At 42.5% G+C, this 22,091-nt stretch overlaps 1 protein-coding gene across 5 annotated transcripts in view; it reads right to left on the reverse strand.

Annotated features, from left to right (window-relative positions):
- LOC111867602 (extracellular tyrosine-protein kinase PKDCC) overlaps positions 1–7,891 on the reverse strand; it is a 157,823-nt gene extending 149,932 nt beyond the window's left edge. For 2 of the 5 annotated variants that reach the window (XR_002843370.2, XR_002843369.2), the window contains exon 1: positions 5,393–7,891. Coding sequence is in view for 3 of the 5 variants with exons in the window: in XM_023857607.2 (XP_023713375.1) it covers positions 5,393–5,871 (479 nt within the window). In the remaining 2 variants the exon portion in view is untranslated. The remainder of the gene's footprint in view (positions 1–5,392) is intronic. The other 3 variants (XM_023857607.2, XM_033752796.1, XM_023857598.2) reach the window with 3 other exon arrangements.
- Between the last annotated feature and the right edge of the window lie 14,200 nt (positions 7,892–22,091).

The raw sequence follows: 22,091 nt of genomic DNA on the forward strand, positions 1-22,091 counted from the left end.
TATATATATATATGGCTCTATAGTCTTTGAACTTTGGCCGCTTTTTCAGTTCCAATCTTATACACAGTCGGTAGGACTCCCTTGACGGGGGATCAGGCCCTCGCAAGGTCACTACCTACACGCAGAATAAACGCACACAGACATCCATGACTCTAGTGGGATTCGAACCCACGATCCCGGTGCTCGAGCGGGCGAAAACGATTCATGCTTTAGACCGCGCGGCAACTGTGATCGGCTTTGAATAAAAATAGGCAGTGGAAATTGAAATACATGGAGAAAACCGGCCCCAGTATTTTATCCATCACAAATCTAACATAACCTGAAATCAAACTGGGACAGCTGCGGCGAGAAGACGGTGGTATTGAATGAGAAGTAAAAAAAAAATTATAAAGACAATTGTCGTGGTCTATTTCAAGATATTAAGGAATTTTATCATACAGAAATTGTAGAGCCCCGAAAGGGTGTTCTAACTCAGTACCTGCACGTTGCAAGTTATGGCGCTATCGTTTGAGCTACTAATGAATTTGGCGCTGTGTTGTAATGCCACCTCATCTATAAATCAATAATCTGAAACGTTAATTTCGTGTATCCGGTTTGGACAGTCTTTCAAATCCGTGGACAAGCCTGTCTTGTTAAGTCTTAAGCAGCTTACAACTGTATTAGCGCATAGAATACCGTAGATAACAGACGCTCCTCTGTACTCCAGAGTCCCTTATTCATATTTCAATACTGAATGAACACTTCCGAGCCCCCACGTCCACCATTACCACCGGACTTCACCGTAAGGTTTAAGGGTTAACATATTAATCTGTCGAGTTCAGTATATATCCTGGCTCAAATTGCCTATATATATTTTTATTAAATACATTTTAGTACTTAGTCTAAAGGTCTGTAAAATAAATAATGCTGGAAATTTTCCCTCATTCTACTTTGATTAAATGAATGTTTCAGGTGCTGAACTTGTTTCCACCATTCTGTAGCCTAAGAGCATGAAATCTAAAATTCTGGTCTATGTAACGGAATTCTTCCCCATAGATTATTTAACCCTTTAAAGCCCAGTGATTACTTATGTACCACCTGCTTTCAACGTACCGTAACTCTGCATTCTGCCCACACAGTGTATTTGTGTCTTTCTCACAATAAACAGCGACTGTTTCCCCAAACAGCATTAACCGGTTGGGCTTTGTAGCGATCACGTAATGTTTCCTGTGAGGTATGGACTGAACATACTAAAACTCTTCATTCTGCCCACAGAGTGTCTGTGTGTTCCATGTGGTTCTCACAATAAACAGCGCCTGTTTCCTTAAACAGCATTAACTGGTTGGGCTTTGTAGCGAACACGCAGTGTTTCCTGTGAGGTATGGCCTGAACATACTAAAACTCTGCATTCTGCCCACAGAGTGTATCTGTGTGTTCCGTATGGTTCTCACAGTAAACAGCGACTGTTTCCCTAAACAGCATTAACCGGTTGGGCTTTGTAGCGGAGACGTAATGTTTCCTGTGAGGTACGGACTGAACACACTAAAACTCTGCATTCTGCCCACAGAGTGTGTCTGTGTGTTCCGTATGGTTCTCACGGTCAACAGCGACTGTTTCCCTAAACAGCATTAACCGGCTGGGCTTTGTAGCGGAGACGTAGTGTTTCCTGTGAGGTATGGACTGCATTTTTATACACTATTTAGAGCAAACTCAGCCTTTAGATCCCGTGTGGAGGCGGGGTCGAATATCTCCACCGTAGCCCTGCGAGTCGTAGGAGGCGAAGAAAAGGGAACCCAGTGCCTGGGGGTATAACTGAGCCACTCTGTTCTTGGGGTATATAATTACGCCCTCCAGGTTGGGCAGCCTCGAATCTGAGATAGTAAAATATAGTCATAAGTCCTGTGGGACTCGGACTTGAGAATGACTGCGCTGGCGAGAGTCACCAACAATTGCAAACGACAGACCCATCCTCTCGACAGAGATGATGTTACATAAGGACTATGACCGCAAGTGTTCAGTTGAAAAAAAAAAGTCTGGGCTTGAGTCTCAAGGGGCATGTCGCCAAGACCAGCCGATGGGCGTGACTGACTCTGATTCTGACAGCCTTTAAAGGGCTAATGACGCTTTCAAATGGTAGGACTGACGAATGATGATGAATTGGAAAGAATGTAGGAGGAAGCTGTCTTGACCCATGCGAGTTATTTTCCCGGCATTCGCCTGGTGTGATTGAGGAAAGCCATAAAAGACGCCAGTCATGATAACTGGTGACTCGCCCAAGATGCGAACCGAGCACTTATCGAATACAAATCTAGAGCGTTATTTCTAGACCTCTATTGTACTGAACTTTCACTTTTAAGCAATATACCGTATTAAAAAAAATTAAATTCGCTTACTGAGGGGTGGATTCCAACTGGGTCCACTCGGCCCGGCGGCCACTCACTGGCCTATTGTAGTCTTCCCCCGGTGATTATGATGATGGGGAATTTGATGGAATGAACAGGGGATCCTTGACTGGACTCAGGCAAGCAAAGGGATTCATACGAGGACCCTCTACTAAAAGAGCGAAGGAACTGTTGAAGTTAAACAGGAACCAGCTACGATGGATGGTAGGACTACTTAGAGGACACTGTAACCTCAAAGGACACCTCTTCAAACTGGGACTAAGTGATAGTCCAACTTGTGAGAGGTGCCAAGAAGAAAACGAAACAGCCACACATATCCTGTGCGAATGTGAGGCCTCAGCTTAATTAAGATTGCGTCACTTGGGTCAGTATTTTATGGAACCAAGTGACTATTTCGACGTCGCCACCTACAAAATCCTACGCTTCATTCGAAGAGCCGGATTGTTGAGGGGATAATCAGAATGGGAGCCACAATAGACCACTGTGGTCGCGGTGCAAGAGCTAAGAAGGCCCACCCCTTGTACATTCATTCATTCATTCATTCATTCATTCATTCATTGGTGGAAAAAAGATTGGCAGGGAAAAGAGAAGTACTCGGAGAAAACCTGCCCCAGCGTCACTTTGTCCACCAAAAATTCCACTTGACCAGACCCGGGATCGAACCCGGCCCGCCGCGGTGGGAAGCCAGCGACTAACCGCTTGAGATCTGGCGCGGCCTAATATACCGTATTACTGTGGATACAAGACGCCGTCGAATTTAAGCAGCATACTAATTTCTGAATGTGGGTTTTAGGGGGAAAAAAATACAAAAATTCTGATTTCTCGAATTTATGAGGTAACTCAATTTTTCAAGGTATAAAGTGTGTAAAATGTGCGTCTTATATTCTAAGTAATACGATATTGTTACGAATTACTTTAAAGAAAACCACAGATATGTGAGCTGATACATACATGCTGGACATTTTCTATTGTTTCGATATGGTTATAGAAACATGGTCTTTCGAAAGATGCCTTTGGGTCCATGGTGGAATAAAATTACGAAACTTGCCCTGTTGGTCCATTTAGAAGTGGAAGAGAAAGGGATAACTGAGAAGAACTGCCACATTGCTCTTCCGACAACTAAATAATATTCGAAAAGGTGGATTCCAAGAATTTCAATCTATGCGAGCCCTTAGTTCTGTTGACCGACCTGTTGCATACGCCGGTCTGAAGGTGACCGAATTTGAGCACTGTCACTCTACTGGCCAGCAGAATATCATTCAGTTCATTATCATATTACAGAATAAAACATCTGTCGCATTGTCTAATTATCTCACTTGCCGTGTTTGTTACTTTGTCAATTTGTTTTTTCGTTCGGCCTGATTCACATTTGTACCACAATTCCGTAACAAAATATCCCGTAATATTTCATACACCCTGTTCAAAGATACGTATGTACATATATATATAATTGAAGCCGTTTTCTTAATATATTTGGATGTCTATAAGACAAAAAAAACTCCGTGGCCTGTAGTCTGCAAGCGAACTATACTGACCGAGCGACCGCAGCTTGTCGGCGAAGGTAGTGTCAACTTCAGCGGATAGAGGGTGTCGCGTGGTCAGCGCAACGGATCCCCACGGCCATTAATCTCGGTTTTCTAGACCGGAGCCGCTATTTCCTTGAAATACCTCCTCAAATATCCTCACGAGGCTGAGTGGACCCCGTTCCAGACCCACTATTTCTCAGAAAATCCTGGTAGCGCCGGAAATCGAACGCGGACCTCTGGATCTGTAGGCAAGAACTCTGACCACTAGACCACTAGACCACAGAGGCGGTCCTAAACATCCATAGTACAATATATGCAATACCTCTCTCTCTCTCTCTGGCTCTACAGCCCTTTGGACATTGGCCGCTTTTTAGTTTCTTAATCTTAGACAGTCCGTAGGACTCCTTCGACGCGAGATCTGCCAGTTGCAAGGCCGCTACCTACACACACAACACAAACACAGAATAAACGCACACAGACATCCATGCCTAGAGTGGGATTCGAAACCCCCTAGTGTTCAAGCGGGAGAAGACGGTTCGACTGGACTCCTATGTGGGTCAAATACGACTCAATAACACAGACATGATCAAAAGCTCTGAGAGAAATAGACGGCTTAATAATTTACTTACTATAGTTGAACCAGCCAAAGAACTGTCACGGGCGGTGGGGATGAGTTGCTAGGAGGGGAGGGCTGTCTAAATAAACTAATATAAGGAGAAAAATAATTTAAAAGCAGAGGATACAAGGGTGGAACTGTGGTGTGGGTAAAATGATCGCAGGGTGAGAGGGTAGACGGGGTGAAGGACTTCAGAATTCTTTGTCCGACTCCGCTATGACAACGTAATAAACGTCCCTCATTACGAGCTTCTGTCTATATCCAACGCAGCCAACAGCGAGCTCTTGTCTTCACACTGTACCGTAAAATTCATGCCACTCAAAAACGAAAACAAATTCCGTGGTATGTAGTCCGCAAGCGCACTATACCGACCGAGCGACCGCCTCTTATCGGCGAAGTTAGTGACAACTTTTGCCGATAGAGGGTGTCACGTGGTCAGCGAAACGCATCCCCACAGCCGTTAATTTCGATGTTCTAGACCGGAGCCGCTATTTCCTTCAAATATCTCCTAGATTATCCTCACGAGGCTGAGTGGACCCATTTCCAGACCCACTGCTTCTCAGAAAATCTGGTAGCGCCGGGAATCGAACCAGGGACCTCTGGATCTGTAGCCAGGAACTCTGACAACAGAGGCGGTCTTAAGCCACTCCATGCATTGAAATTACGCTGGAAAAATATTTCGACTTTTCCCACTCATGGATCCTCTTAAAGTAAATAACGATTTCCGGAAAGAACTAATCGCTTACTTTCGCTTCCTTACAAACTGAGAGTTCCCAGTAGATAACCCGAAAGTACTGAGGTAACAAAGGAAGGTGACAAATATTTGTTCTACAGAATCAATTAAGTTCATGGTAACTGAACCGTCTTACCTTCCCTTATATACTGCCTTTGTCCAACCGGAAGCGACAAAATCCAAATCAGTCACATCCTGCAGAGATGAGCAATTGATGAGTGCTGGATTGCTGTAAGGCCAGCGGAGACCCTGTCCTGTCCATGTGGCTGTTAACTTATCATGGATATCCACTTCCTCAGCACCTTCTTCGTGATATTTCTCGTAATGATACTGGCTTCTGTTGGAGTACAACAAATTCTTCCAGTCGTAGTCATCGTCACGTGAACGACTGTTGTAGTACCTGGCTCCATACGAAGCTGACCTCTCACCGTCTTCGTCACTCACATACGCTCTCTTCTTGCTTCCTGAGGGGGCATTATTGTTACGAATTTGAGACAGGGATCCAAACAGTAGCACCCCAGCAATCACAAACAAACTTAGATATACTGTGACGAACAAACATAGACCTGAACATCTTGGCTGATGAAGAAACCAGGTTAAACGGTGATGAGACATGTTTAAATGTTAATGTTTATTGCTGTTCATTACATAAACATTTCACCACCAGTCTGTTTTGTTGTAATTTAACGAGAAGCACTGTTATCTCTCGATGGACATGTCATCATCGACTAGAATAGATCTCGAAACTTAAATGGTGCATAAAAATATACATACAGGTCTTCAGTCATGTGAGACGAAATGTTTTTCACTGGCCCGTTGAGATATGTAGACCTATTCACGTTAATTTAAAATGCCATTTCGTTTTTTTTTCTCTTTTTTGGTTCATTCAGCTCGCTCGTGTTTTTTTTTATTTCAATTTCACGTTGTTGTAGACAGCAATCAAAAACGAAATAATGTTTTGACGTTTCTGACGTTCAGGTTATTCCCCTTGCAACGTAATAAAATAAACACACGTTGCTCAAGCGAAAAACACAGGCAAAACAGTAACATTTTAAATCCCACGCGACAGGAAAACACGCGTAATTTTTAAAAATTAGTTTAAGTTTGTTTTTCTTGTTGAAAGAAAAAATGTTATTTCACATCTGTCCTATTACAGTTAAACGTCTTCCTAATTAAGCAAGTAATATGTCGTTAATACAATTATTAACCATGGAAAAGAAACTGGACACATTTTCTGTAGACGTTACAAATACATCTTTATCATGGGTAAAGTTAATATAAGCAGTACTAGTCTAACTAACTTGTTCTGATACAAACAGATGCTGAATGTCCGATACATATTCACACGAACTTATAATTATTTAAGAACAAGAAGCTTATGTGCCTAACATTTTTGGAAGCCCCCTCCCCTTTTTGGTAAAAGTATGGCAAAGTCTATGGTATTTTACCTGTTGCAATACAGAAGAGAAGAAGAAAATATGACAATAAGAAAACGTGTATGAAGTTCGGTGTGGGGTAGAATTCTCACCCTACTCCTTTCCTGTAACCACACCCGCAGTTTCTTTTCGTCTAATGACTTGCAACATTTAAAAAAAAAAAACCCCGAATTAATCGAATAATTATGTAATATTTAAAAATCAGATTTCTGATTTCTTATTCTCTCTCGCTTAATGGATTTCAAGAACTAATTAGAAGCATGGTTTAAGTTTCGAATTTTCAAAAACAAAATACAAATTGACAATTTTCTTCCGAAACCGTGTCGTTTTCAGTCTCAGACGGTGCTTGGGGACGTATGTATGCTCACACGTGTGAACCTATCCGCCGAAGCACGTAAGAAAGTTCTGGTGCAAATACTACATAGAATTTATAGTCTATTAAATGGTCACAGTTTTATAACTTCTGTTGCAGTAACCTGACATCATGATTAATGCACACGCATTCTAGTTAGCTTGTAAACCTACGGATCAGTAAAATGTCTTCAATCTAAAAATATTCGAGTGTTGCCTCTAATTTAATAATTATTACTTCCACTTTCTGGTCAACGTAAATATCTTGTAACACGCCCTGCGAACTTATGGAATTGACAATTTTCTCCAAAACCGGCTTACCTTCAGTTATCTTCAATATTTTAATTCACCACAATTACCAAGAATCCGCCATCTCCCAACACCAGAAATGAACGAGTACAGAAACAAGGCATACCCGTTGCGTATTCACAAGAATTTATAACGACTCAAAAGCATGAAAATTAATGTACATGTCGTTATTAATTAGACAAGTATTTTGTTAAACTGTATTAGGATATGTAACTCATATGACCGTAAAAGCCAGTATCGCATGATATCGCCAAGGATTAATTTAAAATAACTTCACCACACAGAGTGTAATAAAACAGCGCCATGAATCAGTCCTGAATGTTTTCTTTACAATCGGCGTTCGATATATCGAGGCGACAGCTGCTGACTGAAGCGTGTCACATAACATACGTGGTTTGTCACTTCTCTGTTACCACTCGCACACATGACTCAGCGTGAGAACATGGTTACCACGAGCACAAAACAAGCACGTACACCACGGCAACCACACTGGCCGCAGCCTCAATGCGAACTGGCGCTCCGTGGATGGTGCAGCTCCCTTTCCGCCTTCAAACCGCTCAGACTCACGGTCCCGCTCCCCGCACTTATATACTGCAAGGCCGGTTCACATTCGACCGAGAAGCTCGAGGCAAAGGCCAATATCCAGTAGAATCTGCTTTTTACAATTAAGAATTTAATACGCAATTCTGTGAAACACAGACGGGATAGCTCAGTCAGGAGAGCGACTGGCTAGGGGCCGGAGAGCAGAAGGGTCTGAGTTCGAGTCTCGGATAAGGCAAAGATCATTCTCCTCTCCACGTCGTCCAGACCGGTTCTGATGCCAAACCAGCCTCATACCCAATGGTTACCGAGGGCTCTTTTCTCGGGGGTAAAGCGGCAGGGGTGTGAAGCTGATCATCCACCTCGAACTAGTACTGAGGTCTAGAATACATGGATCTATACATCCTCTCCTCCAGTGCTTAATTAGTTAAACACAGGGACAACCTTACCTTTTATCTTACTTCTTGTGAAATGCTGCATCTGGGGTTTCTGAAGATGTAAATTGAAATCTTTTAATCCGAAGATGAAGGTACCATAATCCTCCGAAAAGGTGGTACCCATTTTACCGACCTACGCGACGTAACATACCAGAAAACCGTAATCTTAAATTTCGTAGGTTTAAAAATTTTATGTCGGGAAAATTGTATCTTGAGGGTGAAGAGCACTGTTTTGTGGGATATACCGTAGCTCAAGCAACAAGGGCCAGCAAAAGTTCTTGCTACCTGCTCCATGCTTGTTTCATGTTTGGATTTTCTTTTATTGCTACTGGGGTGGGACTAAGTCCCTTGTACTGCGGCCACTTCTGGCCTATTGTACCAGACCCAGATGATAGGTGAGGGTGATTGTGGGGCAATTGGTGGAATGAAGATTGGCAGGGGAAACCGAAGTGCTCGGAGAAAACCTGCCCTAGCGCCACTTTGTCCACCACAAATCCCACTTGACCAGACCCGGGATCGAACCCGGGCTGCCGCGGTGTGAAGCCAGCGACTAACCGCTTGAGCTATGGCGCGGTCTACATGTCTGGATTACTCCTGAACCCCGAATCTGGAAGCGACATGGTACTCCAAAAAGTCGGTTGACTTTCAACGGACTACATGGCGTTCTATCCCAGAAGAAGGAACTCTTCAAAATCACAGCTGTGAGAACCTCAAATCCTACACAGATCAAAGGTGTCTGAGAACAGGGTTCGGAAGGGTATATTGATTGGAAATATTTTCGTTTTATTTTGTTTTGGTTTCTGAATCTTTAGAGTCGAGATGATGATTATTTGGATATATAATTATACTGTTTCAACTATATAAGTGTCATAGCATCCTGTCTGCAAGAAGTACGGCCATTTATGGACCATATTTTCGTTTGCATCCGGTTTGTCAGCTGCTGTATGTGGCTTTATGTACCCATGATTTTATCTGTGCAGAAACATGAGGAATGCGTCGGCACGACGACTTCCCTGATGGATGGGAAAGCAGAACATCCGAAACTGGGTTCTTAACTAGCGAGCTATCAATTGGTGCGTCTCTCTGTGACACTCTTTTACTTTACAACTCATTTTGTGTGTATATTTAGGCAGGTTAGGATTGAATGGAAGTTGGTGATAGCTGAGGTTCCCCTAACCCAATATTTCCCACCAGGTCTTGGTCTTGCCAACTGCTATTTTACCAGGAACATATCCAACTTTGTGGTCTCCAAGGCAGTCAAAATGTAGAGGCCTTTATCAGTAAGGATTATTTTCGGTTATGATAATTCCCTCTTTCATTATTTCTTATAATAACTAAAAATACAAGTTAAATTTTCGTTGAGTTTAGAGAATAAAATGTCTCAGTAAAATCTGTGGAATGAATTTACGTTCCGTGGAGGCCCCGGGGCGACTACTCCGGTTGACTCCCCATTAAATCCAGCCCTGAATGTACCTCCAACAGTCGCGTAGGAAATTCTATATTTTTCGATAGACAACTTGTTTTCTTGTTCTGTTCAGTGACTAATTAAAGTATACAGAAAACATTGACTTGAGGTCTTGAAAGAGATGAAAACAGATTTTTGTTGAACCGGAAATGTCTACTGAAAGAACCGTGTACTGTAGGGTTTTAAATTTATGGCTTTATACACAGCTGAAGCAATAAAACACTTCACGGATATTTTATTAGGTCCATGTTGCATAATAAATCAACGCATCACAGGGGTTGGAAAGCGGATATGATGGACAGGACTGTTCAGTGACATCCACAAAGTAAGGTAGGTCAAATGTGTCTCGTATGTTAAGGAAACTGTGAGGTGGATAGGAGATAATTGATTGCGCGTGTACAGAAGGAATAACGAACTGATAACGAAAGAACAATTTGTTGCGCTGTTGTCAGATGTAGACGTGCGTAAGAGAATGAACAGGTGCAAGGAAACTCAATTAAATTGTCTCTGCGTTTGAATGATGAATAGCTTTGTACGTTCCGTTGGAGTCACTTGTCATTTGAAATACGTGCATTCATATTACGTGGGCATCCGATGGCAGAGGACAAAGAATGTTGATTTTCAATATGAGAATACAAAACAGATGTATCCGACAGGCTGGCCCGATGTAAAAACGCGCAGAAAATTAAAACGGAAATAAAAATACTGTTGACGTATACAGTGAAATGCTTGGTGAAAACGGAGGAAAATTGCTGAATGACGAATCCAGTCATTCATAATACGCTTTACTTAGTGTAGTGGAATAATTAAATTAAATTCTTTATTTATAATATATGATAATATACTATTCATAATAAGAGTAAGTAATAAAAATTCCTTTAACAAAAACAAATCTATCGTTAAGAAGTGATAAAAGTAAATAAATATATATATATAAAACAAACTCCGTGGTCTGTAGTCCGCAAGCGATCTATACCGATCGAGCGACCTCCGCTTGTCGACGAAGTTAGTGCCAAATTTTGTGGATAGAGGGTGTCACGTGGCCGGCACAACGGATCCCCATGGCCGTTAATTTAGGTTTTCTAGACCGGAGCTGCCATTTCCTTGAAATAGCTCCTCAGTTATCCTTACGAGGCTGAGTGGACCCCCGTTCCAGACCCACTACTTCTCAGAAAATATGGTAGCACCGGGAATCGAACCCAAACCTCTGGATCTGTAACCAGGAATGCTGACCACTAGACCACAGAGGCGGCCCGGATTTAAATAACATGAAGAGGAATATAAGAAATGAACAGAATTCCGTTGAATTCTCAGTGGATATTTTGTTAGTCATGTGTAGGTTTACTGCCGTTAATATTTGATANAAAGTATAACATTTAATTATATATATGAGAACAAATATTAATTAACGGATTTCATATTTAGTTACTTGCTCACAAAACAGTCCAAGGGTCAATTATAGAATACGACCAAGCACACTTACAGGCATAAACTGGTTGGAGGGACTGAGAGAAATCACGAAATGCCTCAATCTGGACAGCCGTTGTCCCAGCCGAGAATCAAACCGGTCACCTTTCGAGCAGAATTCTATTGCGTTAACGCTACACCAACCTGCTCAGTGTTTGCATCCAAAATAATGAGTTGGTATATACATTAAATGAACATAAATTTAAATTTGTGAAATACCAAAGAAGAAATCTGAAAAAAATGAGAGCCTAATAGTGTCGTGCCACGGGATGGACTGTCAGGGTTCGAGTTCCAGTATCGGCAGGACTCTTTTCCTTACTCCACATTGTCAAGACCCGCTCTGAGGCCCACTCAGCCTCCTATGCAATGGGTATCGGGGGCTTTTATCCCAGGGGGTAAAGCGGCCGGATCGTGAAGGTGACCACTCACCTATATCTAGTGCCGAGGTCAAGAATACGTGGATTTATACACCCGCCCCCTATACGCCTTCATGACGTAGGAATTAATTAGCTACGTAAAGGGACAAACTTACATTTTATTCCGGGATTTACGTGCAGGGACTTAGGGAAAAGCTCAGAACCTCAGCCAGGTTTGCCAGTGTTTCGGTCGAGGTTCGAATGGAGTACATCCCGGATACGAGGCGAGAGTTTTGCCGCTACGTCGATCGGTTCGATTATCCCTGAGCTAGAGTCCAGAGCTGGAAAACGGTAAACATCAAAATCCCCATGAAGCAGATTTAGGCCATGCAACCCGTGTGATCACACATTAACGGCGAGTGCTTTTATAACACTCGGTGCTTACATCGGATAATCCAATGAGCCAATGAACTGAATGCTGACAGTAATACAAGCACGTACAATACTCATTGTAGCGGGCTTTGCTCCTAACGATAGCGATAGATATGAATAGGGAGCCAAAGTAAAGGGACGAACACTTTGTGTACGCTTTCGATGGTATAATCAACGCAGTCTAAGGTAAAGCTATCCCTGTAACAGGCCGTGGAGGCCGATAGGGTTGTGAGACACCGAGGCTCTCACATTTTCTAGATAATAGGCTCACAGATGGCGGTGAGTTTGTCAGCCTTACACTCCAAGTTATCCGTGTAACAGGCCGTGGAGGTCCATATGGTTGTGAGACACCGAGGCTCTCACATTTTCTAGATAATAGGCTCACAGATGGCGGTGAGGTTGTCAGCCTTACACTCCAAGTTATCCCTGTAACAGGCCGTGGAGGCCCATATGGTTGTGAGACACCTAGGCTTCCATGTTTTCTAGATAATCGGCTCACAGATGGCGGTGAGGTCGTCAGCCTTACGCACCGGTCGTCCTTTACCCCCAATGAAGATTCCTTCCTAGTACTCATTTCTGTTAGAGGCTGAGTCGACCCCAGGGCCATAGTGCGGCCGGAAGGTTTATGTTAATTTAAAAATCCAATGACCTCATCGGGATTCGAACCTCCGACCTTCCGGCTTGTAGCATAGTGTAAATTTGCATACGTTTATCATTGCTACAATATATAATCCTACATTTAACATCTTAGTTCCTGAAGGCGGACAGAATTCTTAAAACTATAATTATATTTCCTTATTGTAGCCTTAAATTTACCTCCAAAAAATTCGTGGATTCTATTTGTGTTTTGTGGAGGTCCCAGGGCCGATCACATTTGCTGCACGGTCTAAGGCATGAAATGCCTTCTTCCGCTCAAAATCGCGATCATGTGTTCAAATTCCATTTGAGGCATGGATGTCTGTGTTCGTGTTGTTCTGTGTGTAGGTAGCGGTCTTGCGACAGGCTGATCACTCGTCCAAGGAGTCCTACCCAACAAAGGGCTGTACAGCCATAGACAGAAAGCTGTAAATCTGTAAGACCAACACCATTAACGCAGTGTGTGTTCTGCGCTCGCTGATCCGCTATGATTTGCATATTAGTTGTCTCCAAATTTAATTCGTGTGGAGGCGGGCTAGAATACATCCACAGTAGCCCTGCGATTTGTAATGGGCGTCGAAAAGAAGCCGGTGCCTGGGGGTACAACTGGGCCACACTGTCACTAGGGGACCTTGCTTTATTTATATATATAAAAAAAATAATTTTGCGAAATCCAAAGAAGTGAAAACCGGAGCAAATCCAGCAGAATCTTCTAAAGGAAGCTGTGGCTCAGAAAGGCTGTTTTGCCAAAGATGATGATGATGATGACTAAATTTTTTAACATTGATGCAAAAACTATAAAAAAACAAATAACCTCCGTGGCTTTAGTCCGCAAGCGAACTATACCGACCGAGCGACCGCCGCTTGTCCGCGAAGTTAGTGCCAACTTTTGCAGATAGACGGTGTCGCGTGGTCAGCGCAACGAATCCCCGCTGCCGTTAATTTCGGTTATCTAGACCAGAGCCGTTATTTCCTTGAAATAGCTCCTCAATTATCCTCACGAGGCTGAGTGGACCCCATTCTAGACCCACTACTTCTCAGAAAATCTGACAGCGCCGGGAATCGAACCCGGGACCTCTGACTCTGTAGCCAGGAAATCTAACCACTAGACCACAAAGGCGGTCTTAATATTGATACACTTAACTTGAAACATGTTTACGATACAAGGCACAATTAATAACGTTCAACAACAAAAAAACGCATTTACTAGAATTCGTGCTTCCTGTCTATGGCACAAGGCATATCCAAATAACAACCTCTGTATAACAGAATTCACGGATCTTTTGAAGATTAAAATGACGACAAGAGGAAGTATCGAAATTATTGGGGCACGTGGAGGGCACGCGGTAGCATATATGCTTGAGGTACTATGCTACAAGCTGGAAGTCCCAATGAGGAGGATTTTTTCAATTGACCTAATCCTTCCAGCCGCATTATTGCCCTGGGGTCGACTCAGCCTCTAACAGAAATGAGTACGAGGGATGTTCCTGGGACTAAAGGGCGCGCGGCACATAAGGTTGACAACCTCACCGCCATCTGTGAGCCGATTGTCTAGAAAATGTGGGAGCCTCGACGTCTCACAATCCTACGGGCCTTCACGGCCTGTTACAGGGGTAGCTTTTTATGGACACGCGTCAGGCATGCAAATATTTAGATGTCTTCCGGGCTCTGGGCTAAAGAGGCGAAACGTAAATAATTTATACGTCTATCGACACATATGTGCGCTCTGAATCAAACGCTTAAAAATAACGTGAATATCCAAGAAAGAATAACAATTCTTTTATCATCTCTAACTACAGTTTATTCAGATCCCAATTGTTCGGGCCTCGTATTTTCCCGGTCCCCCCCCCTTTTATTGAAAGTGGAATCGTGTCCACGGCTTAAAAAATGTTATTCTGATTAGTTAAAAACCGAGTTGTATAAAGAACAATTTATTTAAATACAATTGTACCGTGTATGTTTCACAAAAAAATAAAAGCGGGGTAAAAATTTTAAATTTCTTACTTAACAAAGAAATACTTGGTATCAGAACCTTTCTTCAGAAGCTAGTAGTCGCTCAGCTGGCCCCCAAACATTCCTTAATTTTATGGAACACAAAGGTTCGTTTCCATCTTCATAAGAGACCGCTATTGGGCCCTTTACTAAATACTTTGAATGCAGTCCATACTCTCACATCGAAAATCTATATTCACATTAGTATTATCATCCAATCAAAGCCTATATCGCCCAAATAATCAAGAATCTTCCCGCCAGTTTTCCTGACTAACATTCTGTACTCACTTCTCATGACTTCCGTGCCATCTGTGTTAGATGTCACAACCATCCAGTCCCCATTGAGCTGATCTCACTAATAACATGTGGTGAAGACCACAAATTCTGCAGCTCCACATAATGTATTTGTCTCTGTCCTTTCATTACACTCTGTCTCATAGGCCCAAATATTCTCCTCTGGACTATGTTCTCAAACACCCTCAACACCGCTTGTGCTATGGCGCGGTCTATGGTCTATGCTACTGACAGTCATTAAATAAATTATAAGTAAATAACATGAATAAGTGAAACATAATTTGTTCACTTTATCTTCATATAACATTTCTTACTCCTAGACAGAACAGCGATTAATTATCCTTGACAAGCTGAAAGCTAAATGAAGACATGTGCATAGTTGCTCTTGTTGCTTTATACGATCGTACTCTATAGACAGACAAAGAAACAACAAGAGATATATATATTTCGGAGATCTAATGCCATAAACTCTTAAAGGAAATTGTATAAGTGACGCTAGCATCGCTGTCACATCATAAATTCGTTCATTGTCATGTTATTATTTTTTATTTTATTTATTTATTTATTTTTATTATGTCAAGAATGTAAATTTCTATAGATTACTGCTCTCAAGCCGTTCTGATCCTGTAGTGCTGGTTCTTTTAAAGCGAATCTGTTCCCTCTTGGAACATCTGTGAATGCAATAAGAATCCACAAAACGGGCCGGTGTGAACTGGGCTTTCTCACCAAGGAAACGACAGCCAGGCGAGAGAGCGTGTGTGTCAGGGGTGATACAACAGAGGCTCCAAAATACCATGTTGCTACCAACTTCCGTGATGTTTAACAGTATTTTAGCTATAAAACTCAGAATAAGACCCGATCTAAGAAAATTATTAGATGTAATACAACCTTCGTGCATTCAGGTTGGTTATGTATGAGACAAATTAATTATTTAATTAGCAATCGAGCAGCACACACTCTGGTTACAATTTGGCCAGAACTGATTAGATTACACATTATCAGCTCTAAAATAATATTCTCACGTCTATGAGTGACTATAGAAGGGGTTTGAATTGGCGACTCAATTTATTGACCACTTATACACATAACTGGTGACAACACTTTACAGACCACTGTCACGCACAGACTAGTATTCTCAGTATATTTCGATCTCCACTAACAGTTGCCTGGTAACGGCTACCAACTTCTAATAGCAACGACTCAGTCACTGAAACTGCAATTCTCTGACTAACTTCCAGGCTGGCGGCCATCTTACAACAACCTCCTAGTCTTCTCTTCACAGACTAACAACTAAGCTCGGCCTAGCCATAGCTCAAGCGGTTATTCGCTGGCTTTCCAACGCGGCGGCCCGGATTCGATCCCGTGTCTGGTCAAGTGGGATTTATGATGGGCAAAGTGGCGCTGGGGCAGGTTTTCTCCGAGTACTTCGGTTTCCCCTGCCAATCTTCATTCCACCAATTGCTCCACAATCACCCTCACCTGTCATCTGGGGCTGATACAATAGGCCAGAAGTGGCCGCAGTACAAGGAACTTAGTCCCACCCACTAGCAATATAAAAACAACTAAGCTCTAAACCTAGTCTCGCTTATAACCCCTCGACAAGGACCACGCAGAAAACACAGCTCTTCCACTGTTGCTCAGATCATCTCCGTTGGAACGTGCCTGTCCTTGAAGGCGTCACCTAGCAACGGCCACGTATACTTTCTTATTAAAAATCTGTTGCCTAGCAGTAAATTTTCTTTCGTTGTCTGTTTCGAGGTCGCTACCCAGCTAATGCTTTACACGCTACAATATCTATATCAGAATCACTGCAAATCTTAATGATTAACAAGATTGCAAAAATTACAATATATCCAGAACATTGCTGTCCCAAATATAGGATCGAGCAGCATGGCGCATTTGAAAGTGATCTGGTTCGAACCTAGACCAGGTAATCGACTATGTTCACTACGATTTTCACGATTATATCTCAGTCTCAGATTTGTGGAAGATTTGAAAGATTACAGTTCACTTCAAGCATTTTCCAACCCATTCATATTGGTTATGGGGGGGGGGAACTGAGAATAGTGACTCGTTACCGACTGAACGAATGTGGTTATATTCTTGGCGGGAGCAAGAAATTTTGTATTCACCACCTCGTCCAGACCGGCAACGTAGCGTCATCATCCAACGTCTTTTCCAATGGACAACTTCCCAGAGCGTAAATCAACTCCAGCATGAAACTAATTATTGATCTCAAATTTCTGACGGAGTTAAGAATTACGGTGAATAGACTTGTATATGGAATGTGCTTGGTTCGAAACTAAGTCAGAACATCTGCTTTCCTGACTGTCGTACCCCCAGTTCCTCCCGTTAATGTCAGGACAACCGCCTTCTTCAAAATCATTTAGAATTCATTAATTATCAGCCGTATCATTCAATCATACAGTCTAGATACTGAAAGTGCTTCACAAAAATATAATGCACGGAGCTGTACCTCCACTTAGGCAACATGTGTTGATAGAGATACTGGATATTTATTACGGAAAATACGTTTATGCTGAGAGCTTCATGGATGTTTTATTTTAAGAGCATATTTCTGATACGATAAACTCTGTCTGTGAAGTTTGCTGCTAATTAATTTTAGCGCACAGAACGCTTAATGGACGCTAGTGTGACTTTTTTTTCTGGTTTTATTGGCCGATATACAGGGGTGCAGTCCTTGGAATAAAAACACAGGATAAGTCTGGCACGAAGTTACTGGTTGGTAGAAATGGACATGAATCATCACGGCGGCCCGCTCTTGTTATTACTTAATGAAAGCTTTACATGTTTAAAAGCAGAACTCAAACAAAAACAGTTCACGAAATGCGCGTAATCAGAGCAGTTAACGTTTCAGCCTGAAATAGAGAGGCTGCAAATCAAATTAACTATAATTTATTTATGGTTTGCATCACGTGTTTGGACGTTTGTTCTGTCTGTGGTCTAGTGGTCAGAGTTCCTAGCTACAGATCCACAGGTCGGGGGTTCGATTCCCGGCGCTTCCAGATTTTATGAGAAGTAGTGAGACTGGAACGGGGTCCACTGAGCCTGTTGAGGATAACTGAGGAGCTATTTCAAGCAAATAGCGGATCCGGTCTAGAAAAACGAGATAAATGGCCGCGGGGATTCGTTGCGCTGACCACGCGACACCCTCTATCCTATCTAAAGTTGGCACTAATTTCGCCGACAAGCGGCGGTCGCTCGGTCGGTATACTTCGCTTGCGGACTACAACCATGGAGTTTTTTTAATCATGTGTTTAAAATAGGTATCAGGACGACGACCCAACATTCAGAAAAGTACCAGGGCGACACCCCGTCTCAACTTCAAACTCGTTAATGTCGAAATTCTGTATCTTTAACACTATATTCATTCTATGAAAGCAGAGAACAAAAAACATATGGTAATCTCACAGAGTCCAGTTCCTTACGTCGTAAAAACCGCGTTCTGTTTCAAAGAATGAGAACGGACTTTCCGGAAGGAAATTTCGCCCCTTCTTCACCTGCTTCACTCTAGTTTTTGCTTCGCTTATTCTTCGACTCTGAAGATGAGCGCGACATGTTCCTCCGAAACTTCTTTCAACTTTCAATGGACTATATGATGTTATATCTCAGGAGATAGAACTCTTAATGGTTTTACCAGTTTCCTTATAATTATATAAGGTAACATAAAGTTGTCCCTGGCCGGTCACGGTAGTCGAGCGGTTTAAGGCATGTACTGTCTTTGCTCGCTTGGAAACCGGGATCGTGGGTTCGAATCCCACTCAGAGCATGGATGTTTAGTTTGTGTGTGTGCGTTTTTCTGTGTTTGTGTACAGGTAGAGGCCTTGCGACGAGCTGATCACCCGCCCAAGGAGTCCTACCGAATGTGTAAGATCTAGAAAAACCAAAGTGAACGGAGAAGTTGATGGAGGTAGGCCTAAGTCCACTGGGGCTGTAGTGCCAAGGAAAAAAAAAAAGTTGTCCCTGTGCTTAACTAATTAATCACTACGCCATTAAGGCGTATGGGGATTGGATGTATAGATCCACATTTTCTTGACCTCGGCACTAGCTGGAAGCGAGTGGTCAGCTTCACGCACCGTCCGCTTTACCCTCAGGAAAATAGCCCCCAGAGCCCATTGGATAGGAGGTTGGGTGAACCCCGGAGCCGGTCTGGAAGATTTAGAGAAGAGAAAATTCTTGACCCTACCGGGACTCGAACTCCGACCCCTCAGTCGTCCAGCCAGTAGCTGGATTTTTTTAACTTTGCAGCATGTTACTGTGGCCTTCTGGATTGTGCCACCGTATATTCTGGAAGGTGGATAACAGTGTTTCACAGGATCATGCTGCGTCCGATTTTAGGGTGGAAAATTGAATCTAAAATAGTGACGTCTCTTTTATGTTACACATTTCAGTATGTTAAATGTTTAGATCCGTTCATAAACACTCAGATCGTGGGTTTTAACCCCATTCGACAAATGACTCCTCTTTGCTTCTGTGTTTACGCTGTCCTGTGTAGTCAGAGGCCTTGTGATGGGCTGATCCCACAAAATGTCTAAAAAGAATTAAGAATTTACAAAGTTAATTCTGAATGTCAACAGGTAATGAGGCCTAATCCGAAAAGGCTGAAGAATTACCCTTCGACTAGATTGTCATATCATCACTATACAAATATTTCAGGGAGAAAGTTAATATGAGACTCAGAAACTGAAATTTGTTCACCCCTTGTATATGTTATGTTAGTATTTAACGGGAGGCAAGCAGACCAGACCAATGGAAAAGCCCAGCAGGGATTCTAAAGCAAGCGTTTTGACAGTTCTATAACCAACAAGCCTTGACTGCGTAAACTACGACAAGAGAGAGAGAGAGGAAGGAAAAGCACGGGAGAGAAAGAGAGAGAGAGAAAAGAATGAAGATCTGTGATTGCGTTAAGTGCATTATCAGAAGTGTAACGCATATGACAGCTTTCAAATTACGCTTTTTATAAATTCATTGTAAACGTAAATTTCAAACAGTCGAACTCTGTTGTACAGCCTCACCCTCTAGCATGTGGAAGTTATTTCGCTAACCAAGAAATTCGTTGTTGTGTATTTATGCTGTCAATCTATATATCTATGGCTCTACAGCCCTTGTAAACCTTGGCCGCTTTTTCAGTTTCTTAATCTATACACAGTCGGTAGGAGTCCTTGGACGAGGGATCAGCCCGTCGCAAGGCCGCTACCTACACACAGAACAACACAAATACAGAACAAACGTATACAGGCATCCATGCCCCGAGTAGGATTCGAACTCATGATTCCAGTGTTTGAGTAGGCGAAGGCGGTTCATACCTTACACCGCGTGGTCATTGTCAAAGAATTTGTTATGATTTGTTTCCTTTAGAACTTCATAAGTTGGTAACATGTATTGAATCAAGTTTGCATTGATGTATTGTTTAATCAAAGCTAAAGTATCATCTATGGCCATAACAACGAAATACTGACTTCTTTTTGCCAGATCTAGTCAATCCAGTGACATTTTTCTCTCTCTTTAAGAACTGCTTATAAGCTGCATCACAGTTTTAAGCATCAAATTTAGGAAAAAAAAATCATACAAATACATTATTTGAAATAATCTTCTTACTCATATTTTATGAGGATGTGTCTCCAGGTGTTAATAGTTGTCACTTCAGTTACATCTGTTGTTTTTTTTTAACTTCTGAATGGATTTTTTTTCTGTGGCTCTACAGCCCCAATTTGGGCCTAGGCCTACCTCATGAAACTCTCCGTTTCACTTCGGTTTACAAGATCTTGCACATTCGGTAGGACTCCTTGGGCGAGTGATCAGCTCGTCGCAAGGGCTCTACCTGTACACAAACGCAGAAAAACGCACACATACATCCATGCCCTGAGTGGGATTCGAACCCACGATCCCGGCTTCCGAGCGAGCGAAGACAGTGCATGCCTCTGAATGGCTTAGCCTCTTCTAAAGCAAAGTTGGAAAACAATGGTGACAAAGCACCTCCTTATTTTAGACCATTTTGAACGGGAATTTTATTAGACAAATATTTTACCTATATAGACTTAATAGATTTAAACACATTATAACAACCGTGACTAGTTTCATTGGTATACCAAACTCAAGGAGAATACTGTACAGTGCTTCTCTCCTGACTGCATCATAAGCTTTGGAGAAGTCTATGAATAGCTCATGTACTGCTTCATCATACTTCCATTTTCTCCAGTATTTGATGAACCCAAAAAATATAATCAGTATTGTATTTATGTCAAAACTCATGGTCCATATTTACATTTAATGATTTCAGATTCTTAAACTCAAACACACTCTCTTTTTTTGATGTGCAAAATATAAGGGCTATTTAAAGAAAATTATGTTCTTGCAACAAAACAACTGTCTTTGGAATTTCATGTACATAAAATTGTAGTACACTACTCAAACAAGTTACCTCAAAATAAATAATAATGAAAATACCGGAATAGCTCAGTCGGTATAGCGACTGGCTACGGGCTCGACGGGTTGGAGTTCGAGTACCGGTAGGGCCAAGAATTTTCACTTCTCCATGTCGTCCATACTGGCTCTGGGCTCCACCCAACATCCTATCCAACTGGTACCGTGGGCTCTTTCCCAAGGGGTAAACCGGCCGGGGCGTGAAACTGACCATTCACCTTCAACTAGTGCCGAGGTAAAGAAAACGTGGGTCTATACATTCACTCCCCCCATACGTCTTCATGGCATAGTACTTAATTAGTTAAGCACAGGGGTAACTCCCCCCCCCCCTTGGCACTACAGCCCCAGTGGGCCTAGGCCTACCTCCATCAACTTCTCCGTTCACTTCGGTTTTACTAGATCTTACACATTCGGTAGGACTCCTTGGGCGGGTGATCAGCTCGTCGCAAGGCCTCTACCTGTACACAAACACAGAAAAACGCACACACACAAACTAAACATCCATGCCCTGAGTGGGATTCGAACCCACGATCCCGGTTTCCAAGCGAGCGAAGACAGTACATGCCTCAGACCGCTCGGCTACCGTGACCGGCGGAATAACTTTACCTTACCTTTATATAATCGATACGTGTCCGTAGGGTGTACATTATTATGTTGGCACCTCAAAATAAATATT

Source organism: Cryptotermes secundus, unplaced genomic scaffold (assembly GCF_002891405.2).
Source record: "Cryptotermes secundus unplaced genomic scaffold, Csec_1.0 scaffold519, whole genome shotgun sequence".
Lineage (NCBI taxonomy): Eukaryota > Metazoa > Arthropoda > Insecta > Blattodea > Kalotermitidae > Cryptotermes > Cryptotermes secundus.